Below are 15949 nucleotides of genomic sequence, written 5' to 3'. Positions count from 1 at the left end.
CCCGGCTTAATTCCATCACCAAATCTTAAATCCACCACATTACATCGACTCTGTACTCAGATAATTCAAAACCATCACACAATGCTGTCCATTTTGAGAAAAGCCCGATTAAAGGACAAGGAAATGCGGATCCTAATGCTGTACCGTCTATTCCAATACCCCACCTAGACGTCCACCACAACATGCATACTGACAAGGCTGCAGCGGTCTCGACAATGCGGGCAAAACGACCATCGTCAAACAGATCATGAACGAGGACGTCACGACCGTCAGTCCGACGTTAGGGTTCATTATCAAGACGATAGATTTCGAGGGGTGAGACTTTTCTTCTCGTTCTCGCCCTCTGTTAAGGACGGACCCGCTAACCTCGCCATACAGGTACCGATTGAATATCTGTAAGAGGAATCACCCCTTCCAGATTGACCAAATCTGAAAGATTTTCTTTTAGGGGATGTAGGAGGCCAGCGCACTCTCCGATCGTACTGGAAGAATTACTTCGAGAAGACAGACACGCTGGTCTGGGTGGTAGATGCTACGGACCGGCTTCGGGTTGACGACTGCCGTGATGAATTGGCTGGTTTGCTTTTAGAGGAGGTATGTTTCTAACCATTTCTCTCGATCTGTCTCCCTGCTCTTTTTTTTTCTTTTTTTCATGATCCCCTCCGTGGCGGACGAATCGAAACAACCAGCTAATTGAATATTTACAGCGCCTAACGGGCGCAAGTCTATTAATCTTCCTGAACAAAACAGACGTCACAGGATGCATGACAGAAAGTGAAGTCCAAGAGGTGTGTTCCCTTTCTCAACCAACTCTAAATCAATATCCATCGGATGATACTTACCGTTACTTCAGCGCCTCGGTCTAGACGCGATCAAAACGCACAAATGGACCATCTTGCCCTGCAGTGCCATGACCGGGAAAAATCTCCGCGAAGGTCTCGAATGGGTGGTGCAGGATGCGAAGGATAGGCTGTTTCTGTATTAATTTAATTTGATTTAATTGTCTATTGCAGTTTGTGAGTAGTATTTAGGTAGTATCCTGGAGTATATTGCCATGTCTATCCACCAATGTTGATTCATTCCGGATGATTATCGTGTATACCAATAGCAGAGAGGTTCGTTCTATCAGTACATATTATACAATCGTTACAAGGGACGAAAAATCCCATATCTATAATACAGTGTGCATGAAAATGAGTGTCCCCTGTCAGGCTACAGTAATCGCCAGGCGCGGTCCACTTTGAACGCCAGCGAGCACGAGGCGCTGTAGAATGAGTCGAACTTATCCTCCACAGTCTGTGGCGCCGCGTCACCAGTCTCAGACGACTCCGATGGACTGGGAGATTCCGATTCGGACCCGCCCGTTAGATCCATGTCCAGCGACAAATCGGTAGTGTGGTGTGCCAAGAACGGACCACTCTCGTAATAAGAGTAGCTCAGTTGTTGGTTCTGGAAATCATACTGCTGGATGCGGGTGGCTCGGATGTCGTCGACGGGCATGAACATGTACTCCCCAGTGGTGTGTCCGTTCGCATCCTGACCTGGCTCCGTCCGGTTCAAGAATCGGTTGGGGAGAGTGATCTGGTAGAATATTGGAAGAAGCACATCATCGAAACCCTGGCTCTTGGCGAGGAGACCTTGTAGAGTACCCTCGAGCCCGGCGAGCGAGCGACCTTCGCCGCACTCTTCCGATATGTCGCGCGTCAACTTCCGCGTGAACCGTAGATCCAGTCCACTCTCTGGCAGCAGGTAGTCCACGCTGTTCTGGGACATCACAGCCTGCGCGGAGGACACGGCAATTTCTAGCCCTGTATGGGATTCGTCGAGCGGCGCTTTCATCGTGGCTTCTAACTCTAGCTGCGGAAAGACGCCTTGGTGTATAGCCGACGGGACCAGCCGGAAGCGGTGGATCCGCGAGGACTCGAGGGGCCTCAACGATCCGAGAAAAGACGGCACGCGAGGAATGTCTGTGGAAAAGATGCGGGGAAGGGCCATTTTGCCAAGTTGAGAGGGGGTAGCCAGTTGGTTATCGAACGGCGATTTGTGTTGGAAGAGACACTTCCCAACGGCCGCTGTTACAGCCTCTCGGACTGCGGTAGACCCGTCCTGGGGAGCGCCGGGAGTTCCTCGCCGAAGCAATTTCAAAAGTTCAACAGAGAGGCGCGTCTCGTGGTTATCAAATAGAGGAGTGTCAAATACCCTCCTCTCCGAAGGCTCAGTAGAGGGCACGCCCCAGCGAAACCACTCTTTCTGACGATTGGGCCAGGATGTGTTGTTCTCCGGGTCGACGGGTTGGACATCCGCAGGCTCGGATGCGGACAAGTAGGTGCCAAATGGTATCGACGAAGATGCAGCATCATAAATTGCGAGATTCAGGGTCCTTCGAGCATCATCGGGCCCACTCTGATTCTCGGCCAGGTAATACAATTTGACCGGTACGTTCGACGACCCCAGTTCAAAGGCGACCCCATAAGTCTTACCGACCCACGATAAGAAATCTGCGCTGAAGATGCGGCCATTGCCTTTGACTCCAACCTTATCCTGGTATAAATCGATACCCTCGTGCCGGATCCTGGCCATGGTGTCGCATATGATTTCACGGATCGATTCGCAGGATTCTTGATCCCCGGTGATCCTCACAAGACCAAGCGAATGTGTGATATCGATCTTCGCTTCATGGAGACTCGCCACCTCTCCAAAGGAGAAGGTTTTCGCATTCAAAAGTAGCGATAAAGAGTGGGCAGGGAGACGGACGTCCAGCTGTCCAGGCTCACCGGCCACACCAAGACCCCAGTAGTCACGGAGAATCTTTTCCACAAGAAGTTCTTTACCCTTCATGCCTTGTGACGTCGCAATCCTATCCGCGACACCCTCCTGCGAGACCGGTCCCATTTCCACAAACGCTGAGATCCCAGGCCTCCATGCGCCGGCGTCTGTCCCCTCGCTTGACTGCTGTCCACCGCTGAATTCTGAGACACCGCGAGATAACTCCTCAAGATAATCGGATAACTGCTGCGATGTGAATGAGCCCTGGATGTCCTTTCTGAGATCCTCCCACTCGGCGCCAGACAATTTATTCCCGGGTTGGTGTGCCGAACGGAAAGACTCAATGCGCTCGATCGCGTCAAGCCCATCATCGTTGTCTATCTCTTCCAAGAAAAATGGGAGGTCGGTGTCCTCGGTCCCATCCTTGGGTTCTTGTTCGACTGGGGCAGGCTGGCGGCGACGCCGTGTTCGTTCCGGGAGGACCACCACCTCACCAGGTCTTCCTAGCGAAGTCACCTCAATGGGCACTCTTTTGCTCTGATCCCTTTGTCGACTCTTATTTTCCGACTGCGGTCTGCGATCATTGCGCGAGCGAGGCCGTGGCGGTCGGTCGGAAGAATCGCTGGCGGTGTTCTGGTATCGGAGAAAAACCTCGCGCCCGCGCACCGTCGAAGGAAGGGCACATTTTCGGCAAACTGGGGAACCGCGAGAGCCCAGAAGCCCTGCGGCAGGTTTGGAGGTTCTTGACAACATTCGGGAATCGGCGGTGCGACCTCTTAAAACCGGTGGTCGACCGAATCTTTGACTGGAGGAATTGAAGCTCTGGATGAAATTGATGTCTCGATTGGGTAAAGTCGGGACGGGTCACGGGTGGAATAGGCTAGGCCGGAAGGGTACTAGCGTCTGATCTATACAAGAATCACTTGGAGTAGATGAACGATCAACACGACACCTCTCTGTACGGAGGGATAGAGGCTCATCTTTGCTCATATTCGTGTTCAAACACCTACCATTGCTTATATACGGCTTGATCTTTCTAGCAGTCATACAATAATCTGCAAATATGACCAAATCGTTTCCCGTCGACCATGGCATGACCTCGTTCTGGCGAAGTCAACCGCATGCTTTGGACAACCATCGCTCGACAGAACTACTGCCTGAGAGCAGTGATATTGTGATCATAGGTTCTGGTTATGCAGGAACATCAACCGCATACCATTGTCTGCAACGCAGTCAGGCCTCTGGTGTAGAAAACCCATCCATAGTGATCTTAGAGGCACGCCAGGCCTGTTCAGGAGCGACAGGCCGAAACGGTAAGTCCCTTCGGTTTTTCTATACGAAATGACTAGAAGCAAATGTCTGCATAGGGGGTCACCTAAGACCCGATCTATATAGCGAGATCCATAAATTCGCAGAGAAATATGGGTTCGACGCCGCCTCCGAGGTGGCTGCTTTCGAAAATGAACACCTTCCGAAAATACAGTCATTGATCGAGAAGGAGCATATCAATTGCGATCTTGACACCAACAAGTTATTCGACATTCACTTTGATCCGAGTCTCTGCGAAGAGGCGAGAGCAGGCCGGGAGTCTCTTATCTCCCAGGGCCTCAAAGCCACAGAAAGTGTCCACTTTACCCCGCTCGAATCGGCAGAGACAGTGAGAATCATTGTAACCCCACCCCATCACGCGATAACTGATCAGTTGTCTAGGTGTCTGGCGTCAAAGGTGCGAAAGGATGCTTCCTGTCTCGGACCGGGAGGCTGTGGCCATACAAGTTGGTCACGCAGCTCTTGAGCAAGGTAGTCACCGCTGGAGTGAACCTTCAGACGCATACTCCTGTGCTCCGAGTGTCTGACGCTCCTGATGACGATGGGCGTTGGACGGTCGTGACTGACCGGGGTTCTATCCGAACCAAATGGGTGGTTTTCGCGAGCAACGCATATACATCGGCGATCGCGCCGGAATACAAGGGAAAGATTGTCCCCGTCAGAGGAGTCTGTAGCCGGATCGTGGTCCCTAATCCACCCAAAACCCCCTTGGAGTGCTCATACACCATGCGTTTCAATACCTGGGATTATGACTACCTAATCCCCCGGCCAGATGGTAGTATCATTGTCGGAGGGGCCAAATCCACATTTTTCCACGATGCGAGCAAGTGGTACGACAACACGGACGACAGCATAATGATCGAGTCCGCGTCTCGCTACTTCGACAACTACATGCAGCGGAATTTCCACGGGTGGGAGAACACGGGAGCATATACAGACCGGGTCTGGACAGGGAGTATGTATATCTCTTCGCTGGGGCTGGAACAGCAATGCTAACCCCAGTCTTCAGTCATGGGCTTCACCACAGATTCCCTCCCACATGTCGGGAATGTGCCACACAAACCGGGACAGCTGGTTGTCGCCGGGTTCAGTGGCCATGGGATGCCCCAGGTCTTTCTTTCAGCTGAGGGAATTGCGCGCATGATTGTCGATGGCGCTGCGTTTGAGGAAACGGGGCTGCCGCGGTTGTTCCGCACGAGCTCCGAACGTTTGGAAAGCAAGGCCAATGATATTCTAGGCCGTGTGGATGGCCACGAGAGGGAGAAATAATCGTAGTAGCATGGCACATATACAATCTCGGTCCGAACGAGACCTGACCACATTGAGCCTAGGGGTGAAGATTGGCGGATTCTCCAGGACCTAGTCTATGAAAGATTAGACGATAAAAATATTCATCATACAAGCCAACCAATGCGTAATGGCAGGTCGTGGGTAACCCATGTGACCGGTTGCAATTATCAAAAATCATGCATCTGGGTATTATTGTCTCAAACTATGCGTAAATCCTACCATCCATCACTCCTCCTTTCCACCCACTGCCCAACTCCTCAGGTCTTCACGGACGTCAAACTCGGACACTTCGTGTTCATTTCTTCGGCTCTTCCAGGCCTTTCCTTTGCCACTATCATAGAGCTTCTGTTCGATGCTTTCACCCTTGCTGGAGCGGTCCATACCCAAGGAGATTTCTTGTAAGCTTTTCGCATCGTTTCGAAGTGCATGCATGCTTGACGCGCTTCGGGGCCGTCTTTCGAAGCTGGGTGACAGTCGGTTCCCAGAGCTAGTCCGCTTGGCTCTTGTCTCGCCGCTTAGGCGCTGATCGTCGTTCGTCTGTTTTCCAACTGGGGGATCACGAGTGTCACTGCTCCAGGAGACGCCTCCGGAGAATAACTCTTCGATCAACTTGTCGGCAGGCAGGTCGTCTGACCGGGAGTTCCAGGACGCTGCCAAAGTCCGACGGTACATGTCTTGTAGATCTGCAGCCTCCCGGGTTTGGGTGTAGATGGATGGTTGTCGGCCTAGGTCATCAGGGTCCCCTTGTTCCGAGGAAACAACACCTGTAATGCCCCGAAAACCATAGCTGATCGCAACGGCGGTCTGAAAGCAGTCAGCAACTAGGCTGAGTCACAATTGCCTGTGCACATACGTAGTGAAGTTCCTGTCTCCCTCTACCTGCCGCATGACGATCCCAATGCGAAGTGTACTGTTGATCTTGCTATCTTGCATCAAGTAACGTCGTACGATGCCTTCGTCGTCATCACTCTTGTCGACATACTCGGCCAAGTTGAGTCTGATCCTCCCGAGCAAATCCTTATCATTATGACCACCCGTCGCAAATTCCTGGATGACGTCGAAGTGTACCTCGCACTCATGAAGGCTCTGGTTGCGGTCGATGGTGAGCCGGACCTGTAGTGCTCTCTCGTAATGCCACGACGCTCGGTGGTCCAGGATGACTGCTTTATCCGTATGCCCGTGGTGTTCGGCCGCATTTGACGAAGGAAGGCGCCATTTTACAAACGCCGTCCCACTCACCAGCGGAACATTGTTGAGGTCGATGATCTAAATCAGATCGCGACGTCAGTGACATTCAACGACATCGTATGAAGTTGACAGCTCAGCACTTACCCTCAATATAAATTCAAACCGGGGCTAGAAGCATTGCTCAGTATTTGGGACTATGTGTCCTGAATTGGACTTACCCTCCGATTCTTCGGAACTAATAGTCCTCGCATTAGCCTGCATTCCCATACATAATAATAGGGCTACATGCATTTCGACTAAAGGGGAGAAGGGGACCCGGGGTAGGTAGATCAGTAAGGGGGTAAAGAACTCACCAAATGCCTGCATATTCGATGATTCTCAGACCCAGCTGAGATATACAACTCCGTGCATCTGCCTCTCATGAATTTATCAACCGAATTAGGTCCAATTATCTGCACAAGCAGTTGATCGATGGTTGATGATGGATCCGGTGACGATGGGACAGTCTCCACTCTATACGGCGGTGAGTGGTTTACTCTGGCAGATACTGACCGCCCTACTGCCCTAAATCTCGCCGAGATAATGCCGTGCTTAGTAATACGTCTTTGCGATCATCTACAACTCCACCCAAGTGATTGACACAAACTTCGTCTTTGACCTTCATCATCGCCGTACACTACACGATCCAGTGCCCTAAACAAAGAACTACAACTTACCCACAGCCATGGACCAACCGCCTCTTTCTCCACCCGCCGAACCGACGCAGTCACCCACTGTCAAGCCAGTTTCTTTGGATTCGCCGATCCGCACGACTCCAATCCACGATCTGCTCCCGGAAGTCCGTGTCCCTCGCGAACCCCTAGAATCCTACAAATACGATCCAGTCACATGTACCGCATTAGACCCAGAGGAGATCCGCGCCCAGCTTCAAGAGCTGCAACAAGAGTTCCCGTCTCCATCCGAGGCACTTAAGGCGCAAGAACTCGCGGTCATGGAAGTGAAGCAACGGATCCAGGACGCAGAGAGGAAACGCGAAGATGTTCAGAAAGCAATCGACAAGAAGATAAAAGAGCGCAATACGGAGATGAAAGTCTTGTCCAAATATCAGGAGGTGAAGGCTTCCGACATTCCGTCTTGAAGTCAGATCGAGTGCATTGGGATGGATGAAATCTTCAAGTTTTACCCAACCGTTTCGAGCGAGCCGTGGCAGGGAATACAACTCGATGTGCCACTGCGCCGACAGTCCCCGAAACCGCGCCAACAGCTCGTTGACAGCACGAGGATGAGCGATTACTTTCGCAACTATACAACCCACTCGGCATCTTCGCCTTCAACACAGGCCGTGGCACATTTTCAACATTCCCAGCGCGGATGATCGGCATGTTGCTCCCACTTCAAGAGCTTCGTTCGGTGTGCCCAAAATCCGGTTTATTGGCATATGCGTCAAATGGGACCCTCTCTGTCGACTCTGCTGAGTAGAGCCCCACCTTGCTATGCAAGCACCCGACCTGGATATATCAATAAGTCTAGGTCAGAGGATCAGGGGCTCTTTGGGATTGAAGCGTGTCCAGCGGGCCACTGGACACAAACAGCACTGATATGGTCCGACAATGATCGATTCTTTCGATGATAGCGTTGATAACACGTACAATATGCAATTCAACATTACAATATACACATCAACATCCATTAAATTTGTCCAGTATTTTCGCCCAAACTGGTTGAAGTAACCTCTGTTCCCTTTACACGAGGTGCTGTTAGGATTCCAAGCGATCACTGTTGTACCGGCTGGTGGCCATATCTCTCTAGGCAATTGTGCGAAACAGATCCCCGAGCCCTTTCTCGGACAAGCCAACCATGCGAACGGGATCCACCTTCGTGACAATCTATTAGCTTAGAGAAAACTTGGTTGGTATCACACAAGCACATAATGCACACTTTACAAGAGTACCCCTTGTCAATCTATATACATACAGGTATCTCAGTTCAAGACTTCCATATTATTCAGTCGTATCTTAAGAGCAAGATAATTACCAAAACACACATCCAAAATCAATTGTTTCAGACTGAAAATGTATACGAGTGACAAGTCTCAAGAATTCATCAATTGCACAAAAACAGCTCTCCAGGAACTCGACCCATCTTCAGCACACGTCCTAACTTCCCAACTCTCCCATTCCTTCCCCCACATATCTTCCCTTCGAGCCTCTGCGTTTGTTTCATGGGTTTGTGCGCCGCTGAAATATAGTATAATCAAACGCCAACTTACTTGCAGCAGCACCTCTTGGCAAGCATCGGGCAGCCACTGCTAGTCATGTGGGAGAATTTATGAGGAAGGCAATAACGTTCGCAACCTCCAGCCCATAGCACACTGCACTTGCTGGGCTTGTGGCAGGCTGCGCGCTTGACGAGGCCATCGCCCGGCGAGCTAGCTTCGAAGTCGAGGTCGGCTTCGATAGTGGCTTCAGCGTTGGCTTCGACGCTGGCTTCGGGGTTGGCTTCGGAGTTGGCGAAGACGCCGACGGCGACAGCGGCGAGGATGATAAGGAAGTTGGTCTTCATTTTGATGATTTGGTTTGGTTTGAAAGACGGAGGAAGGCTCTTAAAGATATTTGGTTTGTGGTAACTTTGGTTGATTGAGCAATGGAGTTGTTGTTGATGATTTCAAGGACTTTGAGGGGAGCTCGAGGACATATTTATAGACCGGTTGAACAGCTAACCTACATATACTCGCTCTCAATTTCTGTGCTATATTTTCCATTCCAATGCCCTTCGAACAAAATCTGGTCCGATGAGTACGTCCGATAGTTCCAAAATAGCACTTCGTATCTCGTCTTTGGGGTCGAAGTTCGCTATCGTGAGAGATTTGTCTGTCTTTGGTTGGATTCTGCGAGTCCAATTATGATGGTGATATCGACATGTCTACTCACGTGCCATGCCTATGCTGTGAATAGCCCATGGACACTTCTCTCAACTCGTATTACCAGAGTACATTAATCAAAATGGGACACAGGATCGACGGCCTCTCTTTCGAGATGTCACCGGAGTGTCCGCGAGGATGGAATGGGGGCGGCCAAGCAACGCCGCTTCGTATCTGCACCGGCAGGGGTGGAGCCACCCGCTTTCTTGTTCTCTTGGCTCCGGATTGGATCGATCCAGTGATTAGTTACGAGATCTATCTCCATTTCGGGGTATGACCGGACGTTGTGGGCTGACAGGAGATGTTAATAGATACGAGATGTGGGATCCGAGGTAATCAGCTTGGCACCTCCCGAGGGATCATGCATATACGCTTAGGGCTGAAATATATTGCACGTAAAGACCCACACGATGTCATCATCACGATCGTCCACTCATCTAAATCTGACAGTTGGGCGACTAGAAATGGCCCGTGATCAATTGTTTTCCGACAACGGCTCTATCTAGTATCCCTCGCCCTTCGTGTTCAACTCCTGGCTAGCACCTCCCCTCGCCTCCTGCATGATTTTCACACCTGAGCTGGTCCCAATCCGCTCAGCTCCTGCCTGTGCCATCTGGATCCCAGCTTCCAGAGACCGTACTCCTCCACTGGCTTTGACCCGGCTCCCTTTGCCGACCAACTCCGCAACCGCCCGCATGAGAGCGACATTGTCCGCACTGGCGCCCGGCCCATTGAATCCAGTACTGGTCTTGATGAAGTCCGCCCCAGCAATGCTCGCGATTGCAGAGCCCGCGATGATTTCGTCCCGCGTCAGTTGCGACGTCTCCAGGATGACCTTGAGGGTAGTCGGAGGCGGAGCGGCATTTCGCACGCCTACGATGTCCTGGTAGACTTCGAGAAACCTTCCCTCCTTCAGCAGCGGGTACTTGAGCACCATATCCAATTCTGCCGCACCCAACCGGACCGCTTCACGGGCCTCCTGCTCCTTCTCTGCGGTCTCATACATCCCCTCGTGAAACCCCACAACGCAGGCTACCGTGACGTCGGGGTCCGCGCGGAGCTTCTGAACGGCTTGCGCGACGTGATTCAGGCGGACGCAGACCGTCGCAAACTTGTGTTCGAGGGCTTCTGCACATAGTTCATTGATTTGCTGCTCGGTTGCTGTCAATGCCAGCTGGGTGTGGTCGACCGTGCGGTTAACCGCGGAAGGCGCCGGGGCCGGGTACACGGGGAGTTTGTCTGGAAGCGAAGCCTTCAAACCGGAGATGAGCTCCGCCCACTCAGCATCACTTTGTTTGGGGTCCATGATGTTATGTGTGTTCGAAGTTTGCACTGACGATTGGGATCATAAGAGGGGTTGTTCATTCAAACTGTTGACTGTTGACGAGAATCGTGGAACAGACTAAGCAGCTTAGCGCTGGCTCACTCTCGGCAGCCCACCAATGATCCATGCCATCACATAGTGCTACTGCCAGGGGTATATGTAACTATGGGTTTGGTTAGTATCAACAACTGCACAGTCCCCCTCCAAGTGTTATGATTCTCCGAATATTTGCACTTGCATCCTTCAACTCCGTCCAGGCACAAAGGCAGCGGTGGAGGCGGTGTGGGGCTGTCGCTGACTAATTCCGCTCCACGGCGGGGACATGTAGATCACGTGGTGGGGACGGCCGAATTGGGGCAGATCGGCTGGATGCGGTCATCATCTATAGAGGTGGTAGATCAAGATCAGGATACACTGTCCCTGCTTTCAATTCCACTGTACATCATCAGATCTGATAGTTTCTACCATTGGAGTATCCCACGCCCATCGAGCACTACATACGCCAACATGGCAAATAATTCACCTCTGGAGGACCGTCCTCTGAAGAACACCATCTGTCTCTTCGATGTAGATGGAACTCTAACGCCAGCAAGGCTGGTAAGTCGAGCTCAGTATTGTTCAGCTCATTATATGGCTGTATCAATCCATTAGGGCTAACCTAATGTCACCAATTGCGCTAGACTGTGGCCCCCGAGATGCTCGACCTGCTCTCCCGCCTGCGCCAGAAGTGCGCCATCGGCTTCGTAGGTGCCTCCTACCAATCCACATAGCTCCTTGTCTAATAATGCCTAGGTCGGTGGCTCAGACCTGGCCAAACAGCAGGAACAGCTCGGGACGTCTTCAACCAACGTCACCTCGATGTTCGACTTCGCCTTCTCGGAGAACGGTCTAACCGCCTTTCGTCTGGGCAAGCCTCTCGCCAGTAACAGTTTCATCAAATGGATTGGCGAAGAGAAGTATCAGAAGCTGGTCAACTTCATGCTGGCCTACCTTGCCAACATATCACTGCCGAAGAAGCGTGGTACTTTTATCGAGTTCCGCAATGGAATGATCAACGTTAGCCCTATCGGCAGGAACGCAAGCAACGAGGAGAGAAGGGAGTTTGAACAGTATGTGTCGATTGATTGCTGTATGGGGACTGGCCCATTGACCTGATGGCAGGTATGACAAGCAGCACAATATCCGACGGGATTTCGTGGACGCGCTCAAGAAGGAGTTCGCCGACTATAGTCTCACGTAGGTCACTATGCTCCCGGGAAGGCAATGTCTATGCTACCAACAACTCGACCAAACCATACCTGTCGCTGATCAATAGCTGACTACCGGACATAGTTTCTCAATCGGTGGCCAGATCTCCTTTGACGTTTTCCCCACCGGCTGGGACAAGACCTACTGCTTGCAGCACATTGAAGCCGAGAAGGACATCTCCGGCATCGAATACAAGACCATCCATTTCTTCGGCGACAAGTCCTTCCCCGGAGGCAACGATTGGGAGATCTACAGCGATCCCCGTACTGTAGGCCACGCCGTCAGCGGTCCTGATGACACAATGAAGCAATTAAAGGAGCTGTTCCAGCTATAAATTGGGCTGTGGGGATCATGTTTGGCGTTTTGCGGGGTCGGAAATAATGGGACATGTACATTAATATTTGTTATGAAAAATTGACTTCATGTATTCTTCAGAACAATACAGTATCGCCGTCCATGGCTTGTTGCCCCTTCAGCAGAAAGGGTCGAGAGAAATTCCATGTTTTGTGAAGTGTTCGTCCAATCGGAGTGCATAAGCATAACTATCCCCTGTGTTAGTCATCCACTCCCCTCCGTCCGTCCTCCGCACATGACATGACATATCGGATGATGCTTTTATTCTCCTTCCTCCATATCCCGGTTCGAAGTTAAGACCTCTATTCGTCGCACCTCGCCTGCTTTACTACTCCTGTTGAACTCCGTGACTACTTCACCCTCCCGTCCTTGAGCGTCTGGACAATGGCGCCTCAGAAGCCCGTCACGGAAGTGTCCCGGTCCATCCTTCCACGGCTGACGTGGAATGGATCCTCCACCGGCGCTCGCATCACACCACCCAAGACCAGAGCCTTTTCAGCCCGGCAACAGCAGAAGCAGAAGAGCATCCAGACACTGTTTCCACCAGGACATCAGCTACACACCTCAGCTCTCTTCCGCGCCTCCTCCGGACTCATCTCCGCAACCTCCCGAGACACCAGCTCATCCTCGACGATCGCCAGACATTTCTCGACGCCCGTGAAGCCGACAACAGGTCGTCCGGCCGTCGACTCCGCCGCCGATCCCATCAGATACAATGGCGTCTACGTGGCGACCTTCAACCCCGCTCGACGGGCCTTCCATGCGACCCCCTCTCGCCAACGAGACCACCACTTTGATACCCTGAAGTTCGTGCAGCGGTTAAAGGACGAGGGCTTCAGCGAGGAGCAGGCGGTCGCCATGATGCGCGTGCTGAACGACGTTATCCAGGAGTCAATCCAGAACCTGACGCGAACAATGGTCCTGCGAGAAGGTAAGCGGATCTCCCTCCCTGGTTGATTTAGCCGCCACCGGCCATGTCTTAACCAGATGATACAGATACCGAACGATCCACATATACCCAGAAGGTCGACTTCGCCAAGCTCCGCTCGGAGCTCCTCAACGCAGACTCGACCGAGGCACAGCTGACGCGGTCCTCGCACGAGAAAATCGCCGCGGACCTCGCAAAGCTCAACTCACGTCTCCGTGATGAGATTGGCCGGACGCAAGCCTCCGTCCGGTTAGACCTGAACCTCGAGAAGGGCCGGATCCGCGAGGAGGCGAACAGCCAGGAAATGCGAATAAAGGAAACGGAAACGCGGATCGAGCAGGAAGTGGCTGGTCTGCGGGAGCGCGTTGAGGCTGTCAAATTCTCGACTCTCCAATGGCTTATGTACGTTCAAACCTGTTCCTTGATCTTCATCTTCCCTCTCCGCTGTCGGTCATGTATACTAACAAATATCTCCGTCTAGGGGTGTCTGCACCGGTACCGCTGCCCTCATTTTGGGTGCCTGGCGTCTTCTTATGTGAGCTTCCGAGCGCACGCACTATCTCTCCTTCCATCCCTTTGTCCGAAAATTCAACGAGCGATGCTGGTCATTCGAGTCTCTTGTATATTACTCCAACTTCCCATGTGGCACCGTCTACTGTTAGAAATTCCACTTCCGCAATATTACTACCCTTTGTTCCTGCACTTTCACATTGTCTCGTTGAAGGCCATCCAACGAGGTATCATCGTGTCGTGCACAGCATTCCCAGCCTCAGTCTTGAGTACTACCTTTATCATTTTCTAGAATGTGCATGTACGGTATTCCAGACTCGTTTCATGGCCTTCCATCGGCCCAGTTCAGCTACCCTCCACTGCAGATGGGTCAGCTATATGCCAAGTATAGACAGTTCATTAATTATATCAATCTCTATATCATGCATAATTACAATCAGCCTCTCTCCTTCCACCAGGGAAGAGAATGCAAATGCCCAGCAGCCCGATGACTCAAACACAGGGCGGGATCGACGCCATCGAGGCCGTCTTCTCCCTGGAAAGCGAGCGAAACGAGTCCAAAGTAGGAGTGGAGTAGATCTGGCGTGTAATTCTATTAGTACCAGTCCTTAAGAGACGCGGGGGCAGGTGGCTTTTGTCCGTACCAGGTGGTTCTCCGACGGCCTTCCCGAACCCTCCCACTATGTGTTGGGTCTTTTCGAGGAGGTAGCGTCGGTTCCGGGGGGCGTCTATGAGGGGTAATCTATTCAACATCTGTGGGTGACACTGGTTAGTCTCGCCGTCGTGATATATTCTAGGCAAGGAACTCACGACTAGTGTTGCGCCATTCCAAAAAGAATAGCATGTATCAGCGAACTTGTTTGCGCGTCCGTTGAAACCCGCCCAGTGTAAGGATTCCGCTGTTGGTGGGGAGATTGTAGGGAGCTGGTCGATTGCCTCGCTTGGACTAAGCCCTTCGACTGGTTTTGGAGGGCTAGGTTCTTCGGTGGCATCTTCCTCTTCGTCGGACGCAACTTCGCCTAGCTCGGCCGTCTGTCTTGCTACTAGCCACCTCAGAAGCAGATTGAACTCCGGTGTCTCTGGTGAAAGAAGCGCAGCTGTGGGCTTGTCTGGGGAAATGCGACCCAGGAAAGTGAGCGCGCCGATGGCACAGTATGTATGGCCCGCTGTGAGACATCAGCTGCCTGCTCTTGTAATGTTTACCTTGAATGTAGGGGCCTTACAATGCGATTCGCAAAAGGGTCCTTCTCCGACTCCACCGTCGTATGTCTGAAAGACGCCACATCAGTAATGCCTACTTGAGGTCTATGGGTTGGAAGGGTTCGTACCTGACAGGCCTCGATAAACCCTACCAGCTTGCTAACATCAATATCCTCAATATCCTTCACATCGTCATCATTCCTCCCCCGAAGTATATACCGGGTGCCCGCACCACAGCAGCAGAATCGCAAGTCCCCGCCCCCCTCAATCTGATCGTTCGGCCCCAGCACCTCCCCAAAGCTCCCATCGTCGCGCTGCAACATAGGCAGCCATCGCAAGCACTCTTCCCTCTTAACGCGCGACAAATCATCTCCCAGAATGACCAGCATCAGCAGCGCAAAGAAAGTCGACGGGACATTAGCCGGATCCCACGCGGCGTTCTCCGGCGTGCGCCTGTCTTTCCCAAAGTCGGTCCCTGTAAATCCGCGAAAGCCACCCGTCGGCACCTGGCAGTGGTAGATCCAGTCGATGTATCCTTGTCGCTCTTCGGGGGTGGTTTTGCTCTCCAGCACGTTGAGCAGGTCTAGCCCCGCGACGGTGAAGAAGGCGAGGAGCATGCGATTCGAGTCATTGGGGGTGTAGAGGTGGGGGAGGAAGGTCTTGAGGCATCGGAGGAAGTATTTAATGTGTCGTTCTTTGGTGAAAGTGGCGACTGACATGATGTCAGTTATACAGTCTGAAAATGATATGTAGAAGGGAGGAGGAGGAGGAGAGATGGCTCAAATTGTGTTATCGGAGTTTAGCATCGGCGGTAACCCCACAGTTAGCTCGATCGAGACTCTCAACATCCCTACCTGTCTTTTATTCTTACAACCACTCTCTTCCTTTTCCC

General features: G+C 52.0%; 8 protein-coding genes across 8 annotated transcripts; 4 read left to right on the top strand and 4 right to left on the bottom strand.

Annotated features, from left to right (window-relative positions):
* Positions 1 to 51: 51 nt before the first annotated feature.
* On the top strand, positions 52 to 1019 carry P168DRAFT_251088 (ADP-ribosylation factor-like protein 2). Its single transcript, XM_024834252.1, has 6 exons — positions 52 to 140; positions 205 to 315; positions 379 to 395; positions 449 to 594; positions 708 to 788; positions 854 to 1019. The coding sequence occupies exons 1-6, from the start codon at positions 82 to 84 to the stop codon at positions 983 to 985; spliced, it is 546 nt and encodes a 181-aa protein (XP_024694613.1). The 5' UTR covers positions 52 to 81; the 3' UTR covers positions 986 to 1019.
* A 184-nt stretch (positions 1020 to 1203) lies between these two features.
* Positions 1204 to 7026, bottom strand: P168DRAFT_310138 (respiratory complex assembly protein Rmp1). The gene is made up of 6 exons (XM_024839374.1): positions 6927 to 7026; positions 6792 to 6808; positions 6718 to 6741; positions 6239 to 6651; positions 5632 to 6172; positions 1204 to 3399 (listed from the first exon to the last, which is right to left on the bottom strand). The coding sequence occupies exons 1-6, from the start codon at positions 6937 to 6939 to the stop codon at positions 1213 to 1215; spliced, it is 3195 nt and encodes a 1064-aa protein (XP_024694612.1). The 5' UTR covers positions 6940 to 7026; the 3' UTR covers positions 1204 to 1212.
* A 182-nt stretch (positions 7027 to 7208) lies between these two features.
* P168DRAFT_133474 (uncharacterized protein) lies at positions 7209 to 7728 on the top strand. The gene has a single exon (XM_024832700.1). It carries the CDS (start codon positions 7298 to 7300, stop codon positions 7709 to 7711), a length of 414 nt encoding a protein of 137 aa, XP_024694611.1. The 5' UTR covers positions 7209 to 7297; the 3' UTR covers positions 7712 to 7728.
* A 1021-nt stretch (positions 7729 to 8749) lies between these two features.
* Positions 8750 to 9333, bottom strand: P168DRAFT_133477 (uncharacterized protein). Its single transcript, XM_024832701.1, has one exon. It carries the CDS (start codon positions 9133 to 9135, stop codon positions 8839 to 8841), a length of 297 nt encoding a protein of 98 aa, XP_024694610.1. The 5' UTR covers positions 9136 to 9333; the 3' UTR covers positions 8750 to 8838.
* A 563-nt stretch (positions 9334 to 9896) lies between these two features.
* P168DRAFT_289410 (2-deoxyribose-5-phosphate aldolase) lies at positions 9897 to 11026 on the bottom strand. Its single transcript, XM_024836996.1, has one exon. It carries the CDS (start codon positions 10797 to 10799, stop codon positions 9996 to 9998), a length of 804 nt encoding a protein of 267 aa, XP_024694609.1. The 5' UTR covers positions 10800 to 11026; the 3' UTR covers positions 9897 to 9995.
* Positions 11027 to 11324: 298 nt separating this feature from the next.
* Positions 11325 to 12399, top strand: sec53 (phosphomannomutase SEC53; the record flags this gene model as incomplete). Its single annotated transcript, XM_024833364.1, has 5 exons — positions 11325 to 11414; positions 11498 to 11560; positions 11610 to 11926; positions 11979 to 12053; positions 12150 to 12399. 5 exons carry the CDS (start codon positions 11325 to 11327, stop codon positions 12397 to 12399), a joined length of 795 nt encoding a protein of 264 aa, XP_024694608.1.
* A 308-nt stretch (positions 12400 to 12707) lies between these two features.
* Positions 12708 to 14271, top strand: P168DRAFT_303698 (CCDC90 family protein). Its single transcript, XM_024838784.1, has 3 exons — positions 12708 to 13350; positions 13416 to 13749; positions 13829 to 14271. Exons 1-3 carry the CDS (start codon positions 12804 to 12806, stop codon positions 13884 to 13886), a joined length of 939 nt encoding a protein of 312 aa, XP_024694607.1. The 5' UTR covers positions 12708 to 12803; the 3' UTR covers positions 13887 to 14271.
* A 22-nt stretch (positions 14272 to 14293) lies between these two features.
* cdc43 (protein geranylgeranyltransferase type I subunit CDC43) lies at positions 14294 to 15783 on the bottom strand (the record flags this gene model as incomplete). The annotated part of the gene is made up of 5 exons (XM_024835005.1): positions 15186 to 15783; positions 15081 to 15126; positions 14668 to 15023; positions 14502 to 14610; positions 14294 to 14436 (listed from the first exon to the last, which is right to left on the bottom strand). The coding sequence occupies exons 1-5, from the start codon at positions 15774 to 15776 to the stop codon at positions 14294 to 14296; spliced, it is 1245 nt and encodes a 414-aa protein (XP_024694606.1). The 5' UTR covers positions 15777 to 15783.
* Positions 15784 to 15949: the final 166 nt, after the last annotated feature.

This window comes from Aspergillus campestris (genome assembly GCF_002847485.1).
Source record: "Aspergillus campestris IBT 28561 chromosome Unknown P168scaffold_4, whole genome shotgun sequence".
In the NCBI taxonomy this organism is placed as follows: Eukaryota; Fungi; Ascomycota; class Eurotiomycetes; order Eurotiales; family Aspergillaceae; genus Aspergillus; species Aspergillus campestris.
This window is presented reverse-complemented; position numbering and strand designations above follow the sequence as displayed.

What these genes read in the sequence shown, in the direction of transcription:
- P168DRAFT_251088 (XM_024834252.1), top strand. Translation starts at nt 82, where the DNA reads ATGCTGTCCATTTTGAGAAAAGCCCGATTAAAGGACAAGGAAATGCGG. An exon ending in GAAATGCGGATCCTAATGCT is followed by an intron (nt 141 to 204) that starts GTACCGTCTATT and finishes ACAAGGCTGCAG; the next exon opens with CGGTCTCGACAATGCGGGCA. An exon ending in CTGGTTTGCTTTTAGAGGAG is followed by an intron (nt 595 to 707) that starts GTATGTTTCTAA and finishes GAATATTTACAG; the next exon opens with CGCCTAACGGGCGCAAGTCT.
- P168DRAFT_310138 (XM_024839374.1), bottom strand. An exon ending in GGTTTGAATTTATATTGAGG is followed by an intron (nt 6,652 to 6,717) that starts GTAAGTGCTGAG and finishes GATCTGATTTAG; the next exon opens with ATCATCGACCTCAACAATGT. An exon ending in AAGACCTGAGGAGTTGGGCA is followed by an intron (nt 3,400 to 5,631) that starts GTGGGTGGAAAG and finishes CTCCGATACCAG; the next exon opens with AACACCGCCAGCGATTCTTC.
- P168DRAFT_133474 (XM_024832700.1), top strand. Translation starts at nt 7,298, where the DNA reads ATGGACCAACCGCCTCTTTCTCCACCCGCCGAACCGACGCAGTCACCC.
- P168DRAFT_133477 (XM_024832701.1), bottom strand. Translation starts at nt 9,135, where the DNA reads ATGAAGACCAACTTCCTTATCATCCTCGCCGCTGTCGCCGTCGGCGTC.
- P168DRAFT_289410 (XM_024836996.1), bottom strand. Translation starts at nt 10,799, where the DNA reads ATGGACCCCAAACAAAGTGATGCTGAGTGGGCGGAGCTCATCTCCGGT.
- P168DRAFT_303698 (XM_024838784.1), top strand. Translation starts at nt 12,804, where the DNA reads ATGGCGCCTCAGAAGCCCGTCACGGAAGTGTCCCGGTCCATCCTTCCA. An exon ending in AACAATGGTCCTGCGAGAAG is followed by an intron (nt 13,351 to 13,415) that starts GTAAGCGGATCT and finishes CAGATGATACAG; the next exon opens with ATACCGAACGATCCACATAT. An exon ending in TCGACTCTCCAATGGCTTAT is followed by an intron (nt 13,750 to 13,828) that starts GTACGTTCAAAC and finishes ATCTCCGTCTAG; the next exon opens with GGGTGTCTGCACCGGTACCG.